Here is a 16,838-nt window from a genome sequence, read left to right on the forward strand (position 1 = left end):
AAAGCCTCAGTTTTCTCACCTGTAAAATGGGAGAGGGAGGCAATCCAGTCTTGCAGGGTCAGTGGGTGGTTGTGAAGGTAAGAGAGTGTCCTATAAGGCAGGGGCTCTGTACACACCTCTCCTCTCATGCCCATCTCCCAGCTCTTCCCAGCACAACACCTGGCTTCCTGGACCTGCACCCTTTCCCTTCCAGTAACCCAGGTGGCCTGTGGGCAGATATCTACGGGTAGCCACTCTTTGCCCAGCCTCGCCTCTGCTGGGTAAGTCTCCACTCCTGACCCAACACACAAGCAGGATGAAGAAACGGCATAATCAGGGCCTGAAAAATGGTACAAACCAGGACACATCAGTAAGTCAGAAGAGGGAATGATCCAGAAACAACAGCAGAAAAGTATAGAAAAAACATTGAGGAATATTTTCATAATCCAACATTTTAACAGATACTATAACTTCAGATATCAATAAATTCAAGTACCTTTTAAAAATGGTGAAAAAAAAAACCACCTAGCAAATCAAAGGCTAAACTGTGTAAAAATACTTACCACTTATATTACCAACAAGAGGTTCACTTCTTTCATATGTAAAGAGCACCTTAAAATCAATAAGAAATAGATCACCAGTCAAAAGAAAAAAAAATGGGCAAAGTTTATAGAAGAGGAAATACAAATAGCTTATAAACACATGAAAATATTCTTAACTTTACTGGTAACATGAATTGAACTGCAATGCAAGCCACTTTTCATCTGTCATACTGGTAAAGATAAAAAGGTTTGATAACTCAGATGTCGGTGAGGATGTGGGAAACAGCACTCTTTAGCAGGGCTGGTGGGAGTACATACTGGTGCAACGTCTGAAGAGCAATCTGTCAGTATTCTTTAATGTGCTTGTAGTCTTTCACATGCTAGTAATTCCGCTGTTAAGAAATTTCTCTCACACATATACTCAAACGTGAGAATGATGCACATACAATGAGATCAATTGCTGTTGTGTTTGTAATTGCAAAATTGGAGTTAGTCTAATACCCACCAGTTAAAATTTACTTAGTTATGAGATAGCCACTCCAAGGAAGACTATGCAGCCATCATACAGAAGGGGAGCACTCTTTATGTATCTAAATAGAATAAGCTCGAAACTTGTATAAGGTATGCTAATGTTTTAAAAAAGATATATTTTTACTAGAGGCCTGGTGCACGAAATTTGTGCACAGGCAGGCTCCCTAGGCCTGGCCGGTAGTCAGGGCTGACCTGTGGGGCGACCGGCAGGGTGATTGGGGGGGGGCCCCCACTGGCACCCGCTTTGGCTGGCCTGACACCACCTGCTCACTGGCCTCACCCTATGCCACCGCCACCAGTTGCCTCCCTCTTATATAGGATTGGTTTCAGAGAGGAAGGGAGAGGGAGAAGGAGATAGAAACATAATGATGAGAGGGAATCATTGGTCGGCTGCCTCCTGCACACCCCTTCTGTGGATTGAATCTCTAATCTGGGCATGTGCCCTGACCGGGAATTGAACCGTGACCTCCTGGTTCATAGGTCAACGCTCCACCACTGAGCAACACCGGCCTGGCTGTGCTACCATTTTCGGTAATGACATGCATAATGATATGCGTGTATATGCGTAAAAACCTCTGGAAAGAAATACCAGCAGCCAAGTGTTAATATTGCCCCAGGGGAGGGTACTGGGGTAGCTGTTGAACTGGGTTGGAATGATACCAGTTTTTCACTCTATACCCTTTTGTGTATTTTCAATTTTATACCATGTGCAGCTGTTATCTATTCAAAACTAATTGTAAAACATTGAATAGCAAGGGCACTGCCTCACCCACAGGAAGCAGGGCTGATGGGAGTGTCTCAGGCATCATGGATGAAGGGGTGGAGAGGGCAGAGCAGGTCTACACCCTGTACCTACCTCAGCATTGCTTTTCAGTCCGGAGCAGTGTCCGGAGGTCCTATAGGGTGGTGGAGACTATGAAGGTTTCAAGCCTGAACCCCAACTCTAAGTGGGCAAACCAATTCACCACTGGAAGCCTCAGTTTCTTAGTCTATAAAATGGGGACACACCCAGTCCTTTCACAGAGTTAAAATGAGACCGTGCATGCGAAAGGCCAACCCTCCACAGGTGCTCTGTAACCCCTGGGGGTTCCCAGGGATGATGCGGGCCAGTGATGCTGCCCCTTCCGTTCCCCTGGACACCATCACTGCCCTCCCTCATTCCTGGGAACCCCCTGGGGGGCAGGGCTCAGTCCCCCCTCCTCGAAGGAGATCGTAGCGGCGTTGCTTAGCAAAGCCGCTGAGGGGTGGGGTGGGGTGGAAAATGTCAACATCAGATTAGCCCGATGGGAAATAGCACACTTCGCCAACCACAAACACCCCCACGTTTCCCTCCAGCACAAGGGGGTTTTGGGGAACTGGGGTGGGCCTGAGGCTGGTGATACCAGTGACACCTTCAGGTCTAGTACCCCAAGCCCTTTTGGCCAAGGTATTGGGGGGGTGGTTTGTACCCCCTCAGGGCTCTGGGCTCGTGGCTGCCCCACTGCGTGGGATCCGGAAGAGCTCGGCCTTAGAGAAGGTCTTGCTGTCACTGGGGAGGGGCAGATGGTGCTGCCCCTGATCAGTGATGCCAAAGAATGGATCCTGCAGGCCCTACGGAGCCACGGAAAGTTCTTGAGCCAGACAGGGCCCATTCAGAACCAGCCTCTAGGAAGTGTGGTTGGCAGGGGGAACGGTGATGAGTTGCGGAGAGTAGATCCCTCAGAGGCCATGTACCCAGTGCATCATCTTCATCGTCTCAATCTTCACAGTAATTCTGCAAGAAAGGCCGACCTACTGTTACGCCCACTTTACAGATGAAAAAACTGAGGGAGCCGGTGAGACCGGCTCTCAGTCACACAGCTTGCCATGGGCAAAGGTGGGGTGTGAACCCCGGGTTTGTCCCTGGCAGGGTCTGTGGACTTCCCCTACACCTGATTCCTGTCTAACTGAGGGGCCCACTATTTTTAGATCACCAGCTTCATTTCGATTATTCTTTTTACTAAGAGGCAGAATGGTTACCCCTGTCCCTGCGATGCTGATACTAGTTTTGTGACTATTACTGACTGCTGTCTTACCCAGCTGGGTTTTGGCGGGTCACTGGGGCTGCCACCTGGGGACCAGCCTGGCTCAGCCTCTAGGCCCCCGTGACGGTGCAGGAGGCCCCTGCCCTGACTTTTCTGAGTGGGGGCTGGGATCTAGCGGGCACCCTGCTCGAATGGTGGCCCTTTGCAGGCAGGATCGTGGTCTTGTTCCCTGCTCTATCCACAAGGCCTCGCACGGGCCTGAGACGCAGTAGGTGCACAATGAATGCTTGCTAAACGAGTAAATGAATGACGCGGCCACCTGTCAGATTAGCATGTGCACCCTCTACTCCCCGATGAGGACCGGGGAATAGACTCAGCTTCCCTTGACCATGAGACCAGGGACTGACCTGGGCCTGGGGCAAGGGGCAGCTGGGGTACCCAGAGCAGGGCTGGTGGCCCTGGGACAGCGGGAGGGTACCGCCTAGCCTCGTGGCCCGGCTTCTCAACCTGCTCAGGGCCCTGCCCAGGGCTGGCAGGGAGAGCACTTGGCTACAATCGGGCTCTTCAGCCTGCAGCCGGCCCGGGACAGACCTTTCAGCAGTTGTTGGAGATTTATTGGCAGCCCTGAAAGGTTGCAGTCAGGAGGCCGGGCTGGCGGAGGGGCCTCCCAGCTGTTTACCCAGCGCGAAGGAATTTGAGGGCAGCAACATCGTCAGGCTGGAGGGGCTCCAGGCACTGGGGCCAGCTGCTCAGAATAAGTAACCTGCCTGGCCCCGGGGCCTGGCCGAGGGGACCACTCCCTGAAGTTACAGGCAGGGAAACCGAGGGCGGAGGGGGGAGCGGGTGTCCCCAAGCCCTGCAGGGAGTCTGTTGTCCAGTCCAGACCGGACCAGGCTGGTGGAGGCGTGGGAGCAGCGGCTGGGAATTGGCACTTGCTGACGTGCCCTGTTCATGTGGGCCCTCGTTGACTGCCTCCCCCACCAGAACGCCCCCCCCCCATGAGGACAGGGACCTGTCCATCCTGTCCTCTCCGTGCCCCCGCGGCTGACAGGGTCCTCTTGCTGAATGAATGGATGAAGACAGGAGCCCTAGTCGGGTTCCTTTTCTCACCTTGCACATGCCCAGGAAGGGGGTTCAGAGCGGGAGCCGAGGCTGCATGAGGCCGTCAGCGCCCCCTCTCTGTCCATCTCTCCCCCCTGGACCCTGAGGCTGTGGCTTTGTCCTCATGCTTCCTACGTGGCTGCGGCTGCTGCCCTCCGGGCACCGTGCCCGCATTCCTGGCAGGAAGAGGGAGTTAGGACAAAGGGTAGAGGCAGGCACCGCTGAGCCTGTCCACTTTCAATCGGGGTCACCGTGGCTTTCCTTGACGTCCCTGAATAGTGCGGTCATGGCGCATTGCCGTTCTTTCTTTTATTAAACCTCTTTCAGGGGCAGGGTCCTCAGCAGGCCTCTCACTTTTGTTGTTTGTGGTTGTTGTTGTTTTTATTTGATTAAGTGAAAATCCCCTCTCCAGGGGAAATGCCCCCATGAGCTCATCCTTACACCGGCAGGTGTGCCGCTCCGGGAGGGTGAGCAGCTGGCAGCAGGGCGGCGCTGGCCTTCTGGTCCTCGCAGCAGCCTGGGCAAGCATGGCAGTGCCCGCTCCAGAGCACCGCAGCCAGGCAGAGGCCGGCGGGGCCACCGCGGGAGGGGAGGGGCGTTCCCAGCTCCGGGGTCCGCGCTCTGCTCCCCACCGACAGCGCCCGTTCTAACAGGTGCCATCACTCTACGGCCTCCTGCCCAGGGGCCTCTGCCTTTATTTATTTATTTATTTTCTCTTTTAAAATATATTTTTTATTGATTTCAGAGAGGAAAGGAGAGGGAGAGAGAGAGAGAAACGTCAATGGTGAAAGAGAACCACTGATGGGCTGCCTCCTGCATAGTCCCCAGACTGAGCCCGAAACCCAGGCTCGCCTCCACACTGGGGATCAAGCCCTCAACCCGGGCATGTGCCCTGACCCAGAATTGAACCATGACCTCCTGGTTTTTGGGTTGACGCTCAACCACTGAGCCACGCCGACCAGGCGCCTCTGCCTCTAGAGCCACGATAGCATGGACAGCCCGGTATATGGTGCGCCGTGGCCCTGGGGGCAGCCAGTGACTGCTCAACCCCTGGCTGAGAGGTGGCCTCCTTGATGGGGTGTCGGACAGACAGCCTCGGGGGCCCTGCCTGACTGGCTGGTGACTGGAGGGCCTGCTGTCCCCAAGCCCAGGCCTGTGGGCCGTTCTTGCCAGGCTGACCCTCTAAGGGACGGGAGAGGAGGGGAGGGACCCCGAGGTTTCATGCTCAGGCCCCCGCCCCTGGTGGGCATGCGAGGTTGGGGGCAGGATAAGGGCAGGGCGTGCTGTGGGATTCCTCCCAGTTCCCAGGCCACCGCTCCAATGTCGAAGGTGGGAGTGAGGCTGTGAGGGCGGCAGGAGGGAATGCCAGGGAACGCCAGTGGTCTGGCGGGAAGCTGACCTTCGGCCTGAGCAAGGTGCAGGGCCCCCGGGAGCTCCAGAGGGAAGAGAGGCTGGAGCTGCCCATGGCTGCACCACTCACATGCCTCCCCAGCAGCTGTCCCCGAGCAGGACCCGCAGCCTCCTGCTGCTGCTGATCAGCCGTGTGCCCGCCCGGTGGCAGGTCACTGCCCTCCTGGGCCTGCCAGGCACAGCTCAACACCTCAGGGCTGCCTTCCGTCTGGGCTGGGGCAGGGGAGGCCCCGCTGAGCCAGGAGCTGGGACAGGGCTGAGCTGAGGACAGAAACAATCGCAGCAGGGGTCAGGGTCAACATGCTCCTGCTGCCGCGCACGACCCGGAGCCAGGCCCCGCTCAGGGAAGGACACAGGACTGTCCAGCTCTTTGTTTAAACCTGAAACTTGGCCAAGTCGTGGGTTTATTTTTACCTCCAGGCATGTGGGTGAAGAGGGAAGTTCCGGTGATGCTCTGGCTTAACAAAGAAAACTCGTAACTTCCTTTGAGGCACAGAGACGCCTGCTGACACGTGCGTGCGCCGCTGCGGCAAATTCTTACACAAGACAAACAGCCAGAAGGACGGACTGCCTTGATTAAAGATGCCTTTCTTGGATATGCACATCACTCCTGAAGTCAGTGGGTTTTGAAAGCCTCCTTGGTCAGAAGGAACCATTAGGACAGTGATGGTGAACCTATCACCTCTGACACGCGAACTCATTTTTTTGGTTGATTTTTCTTTGTTAAATGGCATTTAAATATATAAAATAAATATCAAAAATATAAATCTTTGTTTTACTATGGTTGCAAATATCAAAAAATTTCTATATGTGACACGGCACCAGAGTTAAGTTAGGGTTTTTCAAAATGCTGACACGCCGAGCTCAAAAGGTTCGCCATCACTGCGTTAGGAGGACAGTTTCATAAGCAATTCCACTCCGTCTGGCTGTGACCTTGGAGATGGGGAACATTTCCTCCCAATTATCTTGAGGACTTCGGGAGGTCTGAAGTTTCCAAAGGTCCACCACTTAAGAGAGTTTAAAAAGTAGCCCAGAGGAGCTCAAGGCGTGTCATTTGTAACAGAAGTAAGGGGCACTTCCCTGCCCACCCCCCCTCCCCCGCCCAGCAAGGGCATTTTCTTATTGAATACTCACAGACCATGAGATGGTTTTATCCCCACCCTACAGAGGAGGAAGCTGAGGGTCAGGGAAGTCCACAACTTGTACAAGGTCACACAGTGAGGAGGTCAAGGGCTGTGCTTGTCAGGATGGGGACTGTGTCTTCTGTGGGGTGGGCTTGGGCTCTAGTGTCAGAGGCACCTGGGTTCCACTATGGATTTGGCTGAGGAGATGTATGAGTTTGCTGTTGCTGCTGTAACAAATTAGCCACAACACAAATGTATTATCTTATGGTTCTGGAGGTCAGAAACCCAAAATGGGGTTCACTGGGCTAAAATCAAGGTGTCAGCAAGGCTGCAATCCTTCGGACAGAGAAAATACCTCCTTCCTTTTCCGGCTTCTACACGCTGCCTGTCTTTCTTGGCTTTGGGCCCCTTTCTCCCTCCTTCAGAGCCAGCAGGCTGGCCTCTTCTGATCTCTCTCTGACTCTGCTATTCCCACTCCCCTCTTACACTTACGGGGACCCTTTAGACTACATCGGGCCCACCTGGATATTCCAAGACAATCTCCCCATCTCAAGACCCTTTACTTAACCACATCTGCAAAGTCCTTTTCCAGGTAAGGCAACATATGTTCACAGGATCCAGCCATTAGGATGTGGGTGTCTTTGGGGGATTCTGTATTCTGCGTACCACAGTGGTCTTGGACAAAGGCCTGACCTTTGGGATAACAGCTATTCCTTTCATCTCTTTGCTTGGAAGCGATGAAAATAAAGAGGACTGGGCTTCCGTCCTTAGAAAGTGATGAAGGTCGCCATCAAGGGACCAGCTGTTCTGGAGGCTGGTGACCCAGCAGGAGCAAGTGATCTGTCAGACCTGTGCTTCTGGGAGGGAGACAGTGCCCGGGAGACACCACTTGCTCAGGAAGAGGCTGTCCTCACGCTCACTGGCCCCTCCTGGAGGCGTGGCCCGGGACTGCATCAGACAGATCTGGGTTTCAATCCCAGCTCTACCTCCCCCAGCCTGAGGGGGGTTGGTAGGGAGGGGAGGGAGTGGAGCAGGGTGGGCCAGGAAGGGAGGAAACAAACAAGCTGAGTTTGCACATGACCTCATTTCATTGTCCCCAAGGTGGAGCTTCTGCCTCTGTTTTGCAGATGTGGAAACAACAGCTCAGAGAGATCAAGCATCTTGTCTGTGATCACACAGCTACTGTGAGATTTCTCACCCACCAGGATTCCTAAACCGGTGATGCCCACTGCACCTCCATGGCTGCTTGCCGCACCTGCCTGCCTCCTGGCCTACGGTGGCGGTGATATTTTTCTTTAAATCAACTTATTGCTTTTTTTTTTTTTTAACTTAAATGCATCTGTTTTAAAATGAGACCTTATATTATTCCCATACATGGAAAATCACAGAATTCAGAGCTGGTTATGTGTATTTTTAAGATGCACATTAAAACGAATCTGTCGTCCGTATACCACATACCACTGTCTCACATACCCGCAGTGGGTTTCAGCCATCTCTTTGGGAACTGGCTCCAAACCTGCTCCCGTTTCATCAAATCATAACATTATCAAGAGCTATCATGTGTTATGGTGTTACACTGTCAAAGGGCTTTCTAGCACAATTGAATCCAGTTTTCTCAGCACCCCCTCAGGGCCCTGCTGGCCCTCCTTCCTCACTTCCAGGCACTCTGGTCCCCGTGCTCTTGGGCAAAGTAGGACTTTGCTTGCTGCATTGGCTGCCCAGCCATAACGGGGCAGGATCTGAACCTGGGCCGTGAACTTTGGAGTCCACGTGCTTAACCATTACACTGTACCACCTTCCTACAATATCTCGTGTCAGCAAAGCCTACGATGAAAAATGTGCAGGCTTGAGAATGAAGTAGGGAAGGGATCTGCAGGAGCCCCGTGCTGGCAGACCCCCTTGGCCTCGGTGGCAAGTCCACCAGACGAGTTTTATGGATCCAGCAGAGAAACTCCTGTCCAGGGAGGGAAGCTTAGAGACCTTTCATAACCTCTCCTGAGGCAGAAATGATGGGCGGCCGTAGTGGCTAATCCCAACTCCATGATCTCCTGTGTGGGCGGGGCTTCATGGTAGGTCCTGCAGGTTCTCCACCAGAAGTCTTACTTTGCAAGTGAGCTCAGCATCTGGGCAGAGCAGACTTCCTTCAGGCATCTTGCAAGTGCCTCATAGTCCCTTCCCTTATTGTAATATGGATCATTCATCACCCGAGAGGGAGTATAAATCCCAGTGTTGCTTCCCTAAAGTCATGGTTTATTAATTTCAACCTTTTCAAAGAGTGAGGTGAAAAAAAAAAGCCCTGATTGCATGTGATCATGGGGGGCCTTGAGCCCACAAGGGGGGTGGGCTGACTGAGGGTTTCCCAAATTGCTGTGAGGCCTTACTAACCCAGTCGTAGGAAGAGCCTAGCTCCAGGGCCTGACACACAGTGGGAAGATTTGCTTAGTAACTATTCTTCTGCTCGAGTTTGGACGTGGCTCAGGAAGAACACGCCTCTCTCTGAGGGGGCAGGGAGGCTGGAGGGGCAGCCTCTGGAGCAGTGAGCTCTGGTCCAAGTCTCCATCCCACCACGGGCTCCTGTGTGACTGGACAAATCACTTCCCATCTCTGTGCCCCAGGTTCCTCATCTGTAAAACAGGGATAATAAGAGCACCTCCTTCCAAGGGTTGAGGGGAGGATGAAAGGATTAACCTGGGCGCAGGCTTGGAGCAGGCAGGAATGAGTAGATAAGAGTTATTTTTGCAGCCTGCAGACCTGGGTGTGGATTCTGCCACCAGCATGAACGACTGTGTGATTTTAGGTGAACGCCTGATCTCTTTGGACCTCTGTCTCTCTATCTGGAAAGGGGCTTGGTTACAATTCCTGCTTCTGAGGGTGGCGGTGAGCACCCAGCGTGCGGGACGGGCGAAGCCGCTCGAACAAGGTAGGCAGGTGCTGACGGTGCAGGGTCTGCCCTTCCCGGGAAGCCCCCTCTGGGAGTGGCAGGGGCCAGCTGCCTCCCAGGCAGGCTGTGGCCCTTCCCAGCGGCCCCGCCCCATTGTGACAGCAGGGCCCCTGCCTGTCTGAGGGGCAGGAAGGAAGTGAGGAGGGCAGCGGCAGCTTCCCCTTTTCTGTCCTGCTCCGGGAGCTGGGCTTCTTCCCCCTCAGTGCCTCGGAGGAGGGGACAGCGGCACCATGGCCCCCAGCACGGCCGTCCGCCAGACTTGCTGCTGCTTCAACGTCCGCATCGCCACCACCGCCCTGGCCATCTACCACGTGGTGAGTGTGGGCAGGCCCAGGGAGGCCGAGGGAGTGTGTGTGTGAGAGTGTGTGTGTGTGTGTGGGGGGGCTGGTCTCCTGAGCCCTCCAGCTGGACAGCCACTGGGCGGCCGCTGCTCACCATCTTTCTGTGGGCTCCTGCTTGGGTGTCAGCCTCCCTCCCTGCCCAATGGGGGGAAGGGGACCCTGTCGCAGCCGCCTGAGCAGAACAGTGGTGGAAGGAGGGGTCCTTGTCACAAGATGACGTAACTCACATTCTCTCCGAAGCTCAGTCTCTCTCTCTGTAAAATGGGACAGGAAAGCAGCCACCAGGTCGACGGGGTGCGAACGGAACCCCAGAAGGGAAAGTGCTTTGGGAGCCAGGACTCGTGGGAGAAGCGGGGGCTGGGACTGCTGCCAGGATGTGGGGCCAGGCACAGGCATGGCTCGCTCTTCCCCGCCACCGGCCCGGCTAACCAGCGGGAATCTCTCTTTGTGCTCCTCGTGGGAGGAAGGAAGGAGTCCTCTTAGTGTACAGCTCGGCCAGCCACTGCCTTCTCCTCAGGAAACTTGTGGACTGGGCTAACGAACAGGGGGCTGGCCGGGCGCAGTCTCTTGGGGGGCATCCCGAGAGGGGAGCAGGCCCAGCGGTTCCACTTTGGAGGCTGGTGTGCACCTGCCCGGTGTGGAGCCTTGACTCTGGGGGAGTCACAGCCCCCGGGGCCAGAGGCCCCCCATCTTAGTGGCTGAGGTCTGGGGCTCCGTTCTGTCCTATCCAGACCCCTCCCCCTCCCCACAGCTCCAAGCCATGCCCAGCCCCCAGGCCCAGGCGCCTTCCTCCCAGGGTGACGCATGGCCTGTGGGGAACAGTCTCCCAGGAGCCTTGGAAGGGCTTCCTCAAAACCAGCCTCACCCACACCCGCAGGCGGAGGTGGGCTGCTCTGCCCTCAGGCCTGGCTGCCCCCCCCCCCACCTCCTCCTGCTTCCTGTCGAGGCTGGCAGGCTGGTGGGCGCAGGAGCCCAGCCCTCAAGGGGTGATGATGCTCTTCAGGGAACATGGCCTCTGGATCCAGGGTCCTGGGTGCAAGTCCTGGCCCCCCGACTTGCTAGCTGTGCAGCCTGGGGCTGCCTGCTTGACCTCATGGAACTTCAGGTTCCTCCTCCAATGAATGGCCATCACAGCCACCTCTGGGAGGCCAGGCCGCTTGGGAGGGGCAGAGTGTTATCTCCAGGGCCAGTGCCGCCTTGTGAGCAGGGTGTCAGACGGGGAGTGTGCTGCCCGCGCACCTGCAGTCAAGCCGCAGCCCCCAGACGCTGGCTTGGGGAGGCGCTCTGAGGTCGCCCTGCCTGGCTTCTGCCAACGCAAGAGTGATTCTGAGCGAAGTGCCCGGCAGCCTGGCTGTCCCCACACCGAGTCCTATGGCCTCTTCAGCTCTGCGGTTGGGCAACATCCTCGGCAGATCCCTGTGGTTCCGCGGAGGAGGCCCCGTGGGAGGCGGCCCCTGACCCTCACCCCGGCTCTGCCACGGACCGGCTGTGTGACCCCGGACAAGCTTCTCTCCAGGCTCAGCTTCCCTGTGTACAATGAAGGGGGTGCAGGGGGTGCGGACTGGCTCCGAGGTCTCAAACGCCAGCGCCTCCGGGGGCCGACAGGTCATGGGAGTGAGTGTCGGGGGTGGCCTGGGCCCTGCTCCGGGCCCACTCTGGCAGCTGCTCTCTGTTTCCGCCGATTGTTGCCACGAAGGAATGTGGCCCTGGCGGGGGCTCTCCTGATGTTTAGAGAAGCAGGGAGCACAGCTTTGATGTCTTATCTTCTGATGGTTCCATGTTGGTGACTGCTTCGAGGTAAAAAAACAACACAATCCCCGTGCAGGCCAAGCCGAACCCACCTGCAGGCCGCCTGGGCAGGAACAAACGCTGGGCACTGTGATCTCAGGGTTTCTTCTGAGGTCCTCACCTGTACATGACGTCAGTGACCTGACATACGTGACAGTAATATCAATGCCTGCCCACGGAGCAGGACGATCTGCGGGCAAACAATCAGGGAAGACCTCTGGGAGGTGGTGTCATTGGCAGAGGCATAGAGTTCCGTTGTGGGGGGTAGGGGTGGGGGAGAAGGGGTGTGCAGAGCTGTGGAGGCTGAAGGACAGAGGCTTGTGCAGGTGACACTACACAGACCAACCTGGAAGCTTCAGGTTGGGGAGCAGGAGGTAGGAGGGGCTGGGAGTGACAGCGAAAGAGTCTGGACTTTCACTGTTGATATTTTGGGCTGGAGAACTCTTGGTTGTGGAGACTGAACTGTCTGTTGTCAGATGTTTAGCCGTATCCATGGCCACTGCCCACAGGATGCCAATAGCACCCTCCAGTTGTTAACCAAAAATATTTCCCGACATTGCCAATGTCCTCTCAGTTGAGAAACACTTTATAGTGTGAGACACGGGGAGCCATGGGGTGTTCTAGAGTAGGAGGTATGAGTAGAAGCCTGGAAACCATATGTCAGGCTCGAGCAGCCGTCTCTGGGCTGCGGTCCTTAGTTGATTCCAGTGGGAGGGGGCGTCATCCTCCTGCCCCCTCTGTGACAGGGATGGAGGCTTCTCCTGGAACCCAGCAGTTGGTGACAGATGTGCTGTCAGGGCCTTGAACATCTGGATGGAAAAAGAGAAGCCACCACCCAGATGTGTCAACCACCAAGTTCGTCTTCATCTGGAGCCAGTCAAGGGTGACAACCCTGCATATTGAGAGCTATTCGTAGAACTGGGCCCTCTGGGGAGGGTTAAATCGGGCCCTTGGTGCCATGGGTCGGCGTTACACCCTATGGAGTCACAGGGAGCGTTATTACTGGAGGACCCTCCGGCGTCCAATGGCTGGAGGGCCTTCCTCAGGATTTCACTGGGTTTGGGTAGAAGATTCGCTGGGTCACAGATGATTTCTAACCCAAACTTGCGCAGGTAGGGGAGTCAGAGGACTTGCTTAAAGTGGCCACGTTGGTCCTGGCTTGTCTGGCAGCCCCACGTACGCCCTAAGTCAATGGTAGGAGGTGGGGAGCCCTGGAAGATCCTTCTGCCCAGATGTATGGCCCTCCCTGACCTTGAGTTCCATTAGAAGTGCATTGGCTGGGGGAGAGCTCACACCTGCTGTGATTTCAGCGCTGTAGCAACAGGACAGGGCGAGGAGGGGAGGACGCGCTGGCCCTGGTCATCTCTGGGTGACAGGACTGTGAGCTCTGATTGTTCTCTGCTTTTCTCTATTCCCCATCTGGCACCACGGGCATGACTGCTTTTAAAAAGAACCTTTTTATTTTGGAATGGTTTGGATTTACAGAGCAGTTTTGAACAGAGGATAGAGTTTGTGGATACTCCACACCAGGTTTCCCTCGTTGCCAACGTCTTCCATTAAGAGCACATTGGTCACAGGTGATGAGTTGGTATCGTCCCTTGTTATTAACTGAAGTCCGTCCTTTATTCAGATTCCCTCCGCTTATTGGTCACAGGTGATGAGTTGGTATCGTCCCCTGTTAACTGAAGTCCGTCCTTTATTCAGATTCCCTCCGCTGTCCCCCGATGCCCCCGTTCTATTTCGGGGGCTCCTCCAGGCTCCCTTGTTGCATTTAGTCCTTAGGTTCCTCTTGGCTGAGGCGGTGTCTCAGGTTTTCCTCGCTTGTGATGACCTTGACAGTGGTGAGGGGGCCTGGCCAGGCACTGTATCGAATATCCCTCAGAGGGACTTGCCTGACAGTTTTCGCGCGGCTGGACTTGAGGGACGTGTTTTTGGGAGGAAGGCCGCAGAGGTAAAGTGCCTTCTCAGCACATCATCGCATCACATCACTGCTGACCTTGATCACCTGGCTGCGTGCTGTCAACAGCCTTTTCCACGGTGAAGTTACTGTACCGCCCCCTCCCCCACCGCCACCCCGCTCTCGTGGGAAGGAAGTCACTGTGCACGGCCCACACTTAAGGAGGGGGGAGGTGTGCTCCCCTCCCAGAGGGCAGAGTTGCTACATAAATTATTTTAAATTCCTCCTGGGACATTTGTTAGCTCTCCTCATTTATTATATAAATAAAGGGCTGATTTATGTTTTTATCAGCAGGGCCTCCTGGATATTTATTTTATACTTTGGGTTATAATCCAATGCTACCTTGTTTATTTGGTTGCTCGAGTGTACGACTTTTTAAATTGGAAAAAAAAAAACTAAAGCAAGGCGGCCTCTGTTAGGCCAAGAGTCTCTAGTGAGTACAGATGCATGTCTTCACTTTCCACGCTCGGCCCCAGGCCAGGGCCCAGGCCCGACTCATTCCTGGCCTCTGCCCTCAGGGGTTCTAGTCTGCCCCGGAAAAACTGTGACTGTGACTTTGATGGATGACAGCGCTGGTTATGGGGGCAGACGAGGGGTCTTAGCCCAGCCCCTGGTGGAGGTTGGGCTTCAGGAAAGGCTTCTTGGAGGAGGCCTGAGTGCTAAATCCGGTCAGGACTTCGCTTGGGGAAGTTGGGGAAGAAAGGGCGTGCCAGGCGAGGGAACAGCCTGAGCAAAGGCTTGGAGGTGGGAGACCATGTGATGCCGGGACCTTACCAAGCTGGGCTGGAGGAAGGGGGGGCTGTGAGGGGTGGTGGGGGAAGCTGGGGAGGGGACCTGCGGTGGGACTGGACCAAGGCCCTCGCTCCTTTCAGGCTTCATAGCTAAAATGGTGGACCTCTGCTTGGCCCAATGCTCCCATTTTACAGATGAGAAAACAGAGGTTCTCTGTTCTTGTACCAGGTCCCCGGGGAGATGTGTGTGTGTGAGCAGGGCCTTGCTCCAGGCTGCCACGACTGGCACACAGGTGTGTGGGATAAGCCAGACAGTGAACAAATGAACTCTTTACCTGGCTCACGGGCTAGGGGTGGCCAAGTATTTGGATGCCCTTCATTTCTTCTTTATGGTCCAGCTCACATGAAGCTTCCTCCTCCAGGAAGCCCCTCCACCCCAGAATTTTTTCTTCTTTGAATTCCAGGGGCTCCTCTCTCTGTTCCACTTTGAGATAGAAGAGATCACAGACTTGTCTCTATCACTTACTCTCAATGTGACCTTGAGCAGGCAGGCGTCTTTGCTGGCTGGGCCTCAGTTTCCTCATCCATTAAATGGGGCTAGTAGTCCCTGTCTCCAGGGTAACCGTTTCAAGGTATTGAGCTGATGTGGCCCCACTGGAGTGGGCGGCGGGAGCTGGCAGGCAAGTGCCCAGAGTTGTTCGTCAGAGCAGACCACAGAGGCCGCGCTCCTTTTCAAATCTCAGCTGTTTAGGGCCTTAAAATAGGCCCCAACGGTCAGACGGTGAAAGCCCCAGATGAGAATCTGTTAGATTCTTTGCCTTCACGCCCGATGCCCCCGTGTGGGGCACAGAAGCCTCCACACCTGATGTCCCCGTGTGGGGCGAGAGGCCTGGCTCTCTGGGCCCTTCCTGCAGGGGTGGGGAGGCGGGGGCGGTGTGTGTGTAGGATGGGGTCTCTGCCTCTCCCCAGCACCATGGCTGAGGGAATGAGTTGTGCTCCTCACCTCAGGAATGTGCATCCCACCGTCCAGCTTATAAAATGTTGGAGTCCCACTAGGTGGCTGGAGCCGCTAGGCCAATGGGAGAGGCACGCGGGGCCCACTGTGGGCAAAGGGGGCTCTTCGTGCTGCACCAGGTCTGCTGGGCTGAGTGACGATGTCAGTCACCTGTGTGAGGTGAGCCAGGCTGCCCAGACCCCAGCCTGGGCCTCATCCTCTCCCCAGCGTCCTAGTTCTCAGGCCCAAAGGAAGGGCAGGAAGAGGTTCTGGGAATGGCAGGCGGGTGGTGGTCCCAGTCGCCGGGGGTGGCCTTGGTTGGAGGGACTCACCGCTGTCAGAGGGCCTCCGTTGGGGGAGGCACCAGCCTGGGAGAGGGTCCTCCTGATGCAGGGCCTGGGGCCTGCTCAGACTGGCCTGCGGCTGGAGGGCAGGGCTGGGGGGCCGAGGTTTCTCAGTCACCACCCTGTCCCCGAGCTCCCAGGAAGTGAGGCTGTCGTTTGCAGCCGGGGCAGTGGTCTGGAACTAGGACTTGGCTCTGAGGTCATGATGAGGCCTGTGTTGGTCTCCCAGGGGACCCTGCCTTGACGGAGGGGGAAGGAGGGCACAGAACGCCCAGTGAGGCGTGCAGCTGAACAAGGAGCTGTGCAGAGTGAGCCTGCTGGCTCCCGCCCTCCAGTCCTCAGCCCGCGCGGGGCCAGTGTGTCCCTTCCAGCCTCAGTTTCCTCCCCCGTCCAATGGGGGTCCGTGACCATGACCTGCAGAGCCGTTCGGAGACTCCAAAGAAAGCAGGTGGCCGATACACCTGGCACCTAGTGAGCGCCCCAGAATGGCAGCTGCCACCAGAGCCCCCACTTGACAGAGGGGGAAACTGAGGCTCAGACAGGCAGACTGTGGTGGGGGAGGGGTCAGGGTGGGGGGAGCATCAGCTGTAATGTCCGGGAGCCTTGTCCCAATCGCTGTTTTCTTTGAAACAATCTTTATTGAAGTGCAGCTGACATGCGTATGACATTGGCTTCGGGCATTCAGCGAGTGATTCTGCACGGCTGTGCCCATGACGCCGTCACCGCGATGTGTGTAGCAACCGGCGGCCTGTCACCGAGCGGAGTGATGACGATGGTGCGACTGCATTCCCTGCGCCCCATACCACGTCCCCGCGGCTCGTTCGGTTTACAGCTGGGAGTCTACGCCTCTGGTTCAGGGAACCTTGCTCTTACTAACACGGAGCCCTCAGGGAAGACACGTCTCTGTTTCCCCTGCAAAGTGGGGGCAAATAGTCCTGAGAGCAGAACCTGCCTCATAGGACGAGGCGAGGGCGGAGCGTGGGTGTCGGCGTTCAGAGGAGGACCTGTCCTCCCCTAAATGCTCAGCTGGAAGAGCAATGTTTATGAACAGT

The 16,838-nt window shown here is 55.8% G+C and overlaps 1 protein-coding gene across 2 annotated transcripts in view; it reads left to right on the forward strand.

Annotated features, from left to right (window-relative positions):
• Positions 1-9,734: 9,734 nt before the first annotated feature.
• Positions 9,735-16,838, forward strand: part of LAPTM5 (lysosomal protein transmembrane 5) — a 24,551-nt gene continuing 17,447 nt past the window's right edge. The window contains exon 1 of one of the 2 annotated variants that reach the window (XM_005875073.2): positions 9,735-9,945. In XM_005875073.2, coding sequence (XP_005875135.1) covers positions 9,862-9,945 — 84 coding nt within the window. In that variant the 5' untranslated portion in view covers positions 9,735-9,861. Of the gene's footprint in view, positions 9,946-11,078; positions 11,364-16,838 lie in introns of those variants that run through there. The other variant, XM_014546794.1, reaches the window with a different exon arrangement.

This window comes from Myotis brandtii, unplaced genomic scaffold (assembly GCF_000412655.1).
Source record: "Myotis brandtii unplaced genomic scaffold, ASM41265v1 scaffold456, whole genome shotgun sequence".
NCBI lineage: Eukaryota > Metazoa > Chordata > Mammalia > Chiroptera > Vespertilionidae > Myotis > Myotis brandtii.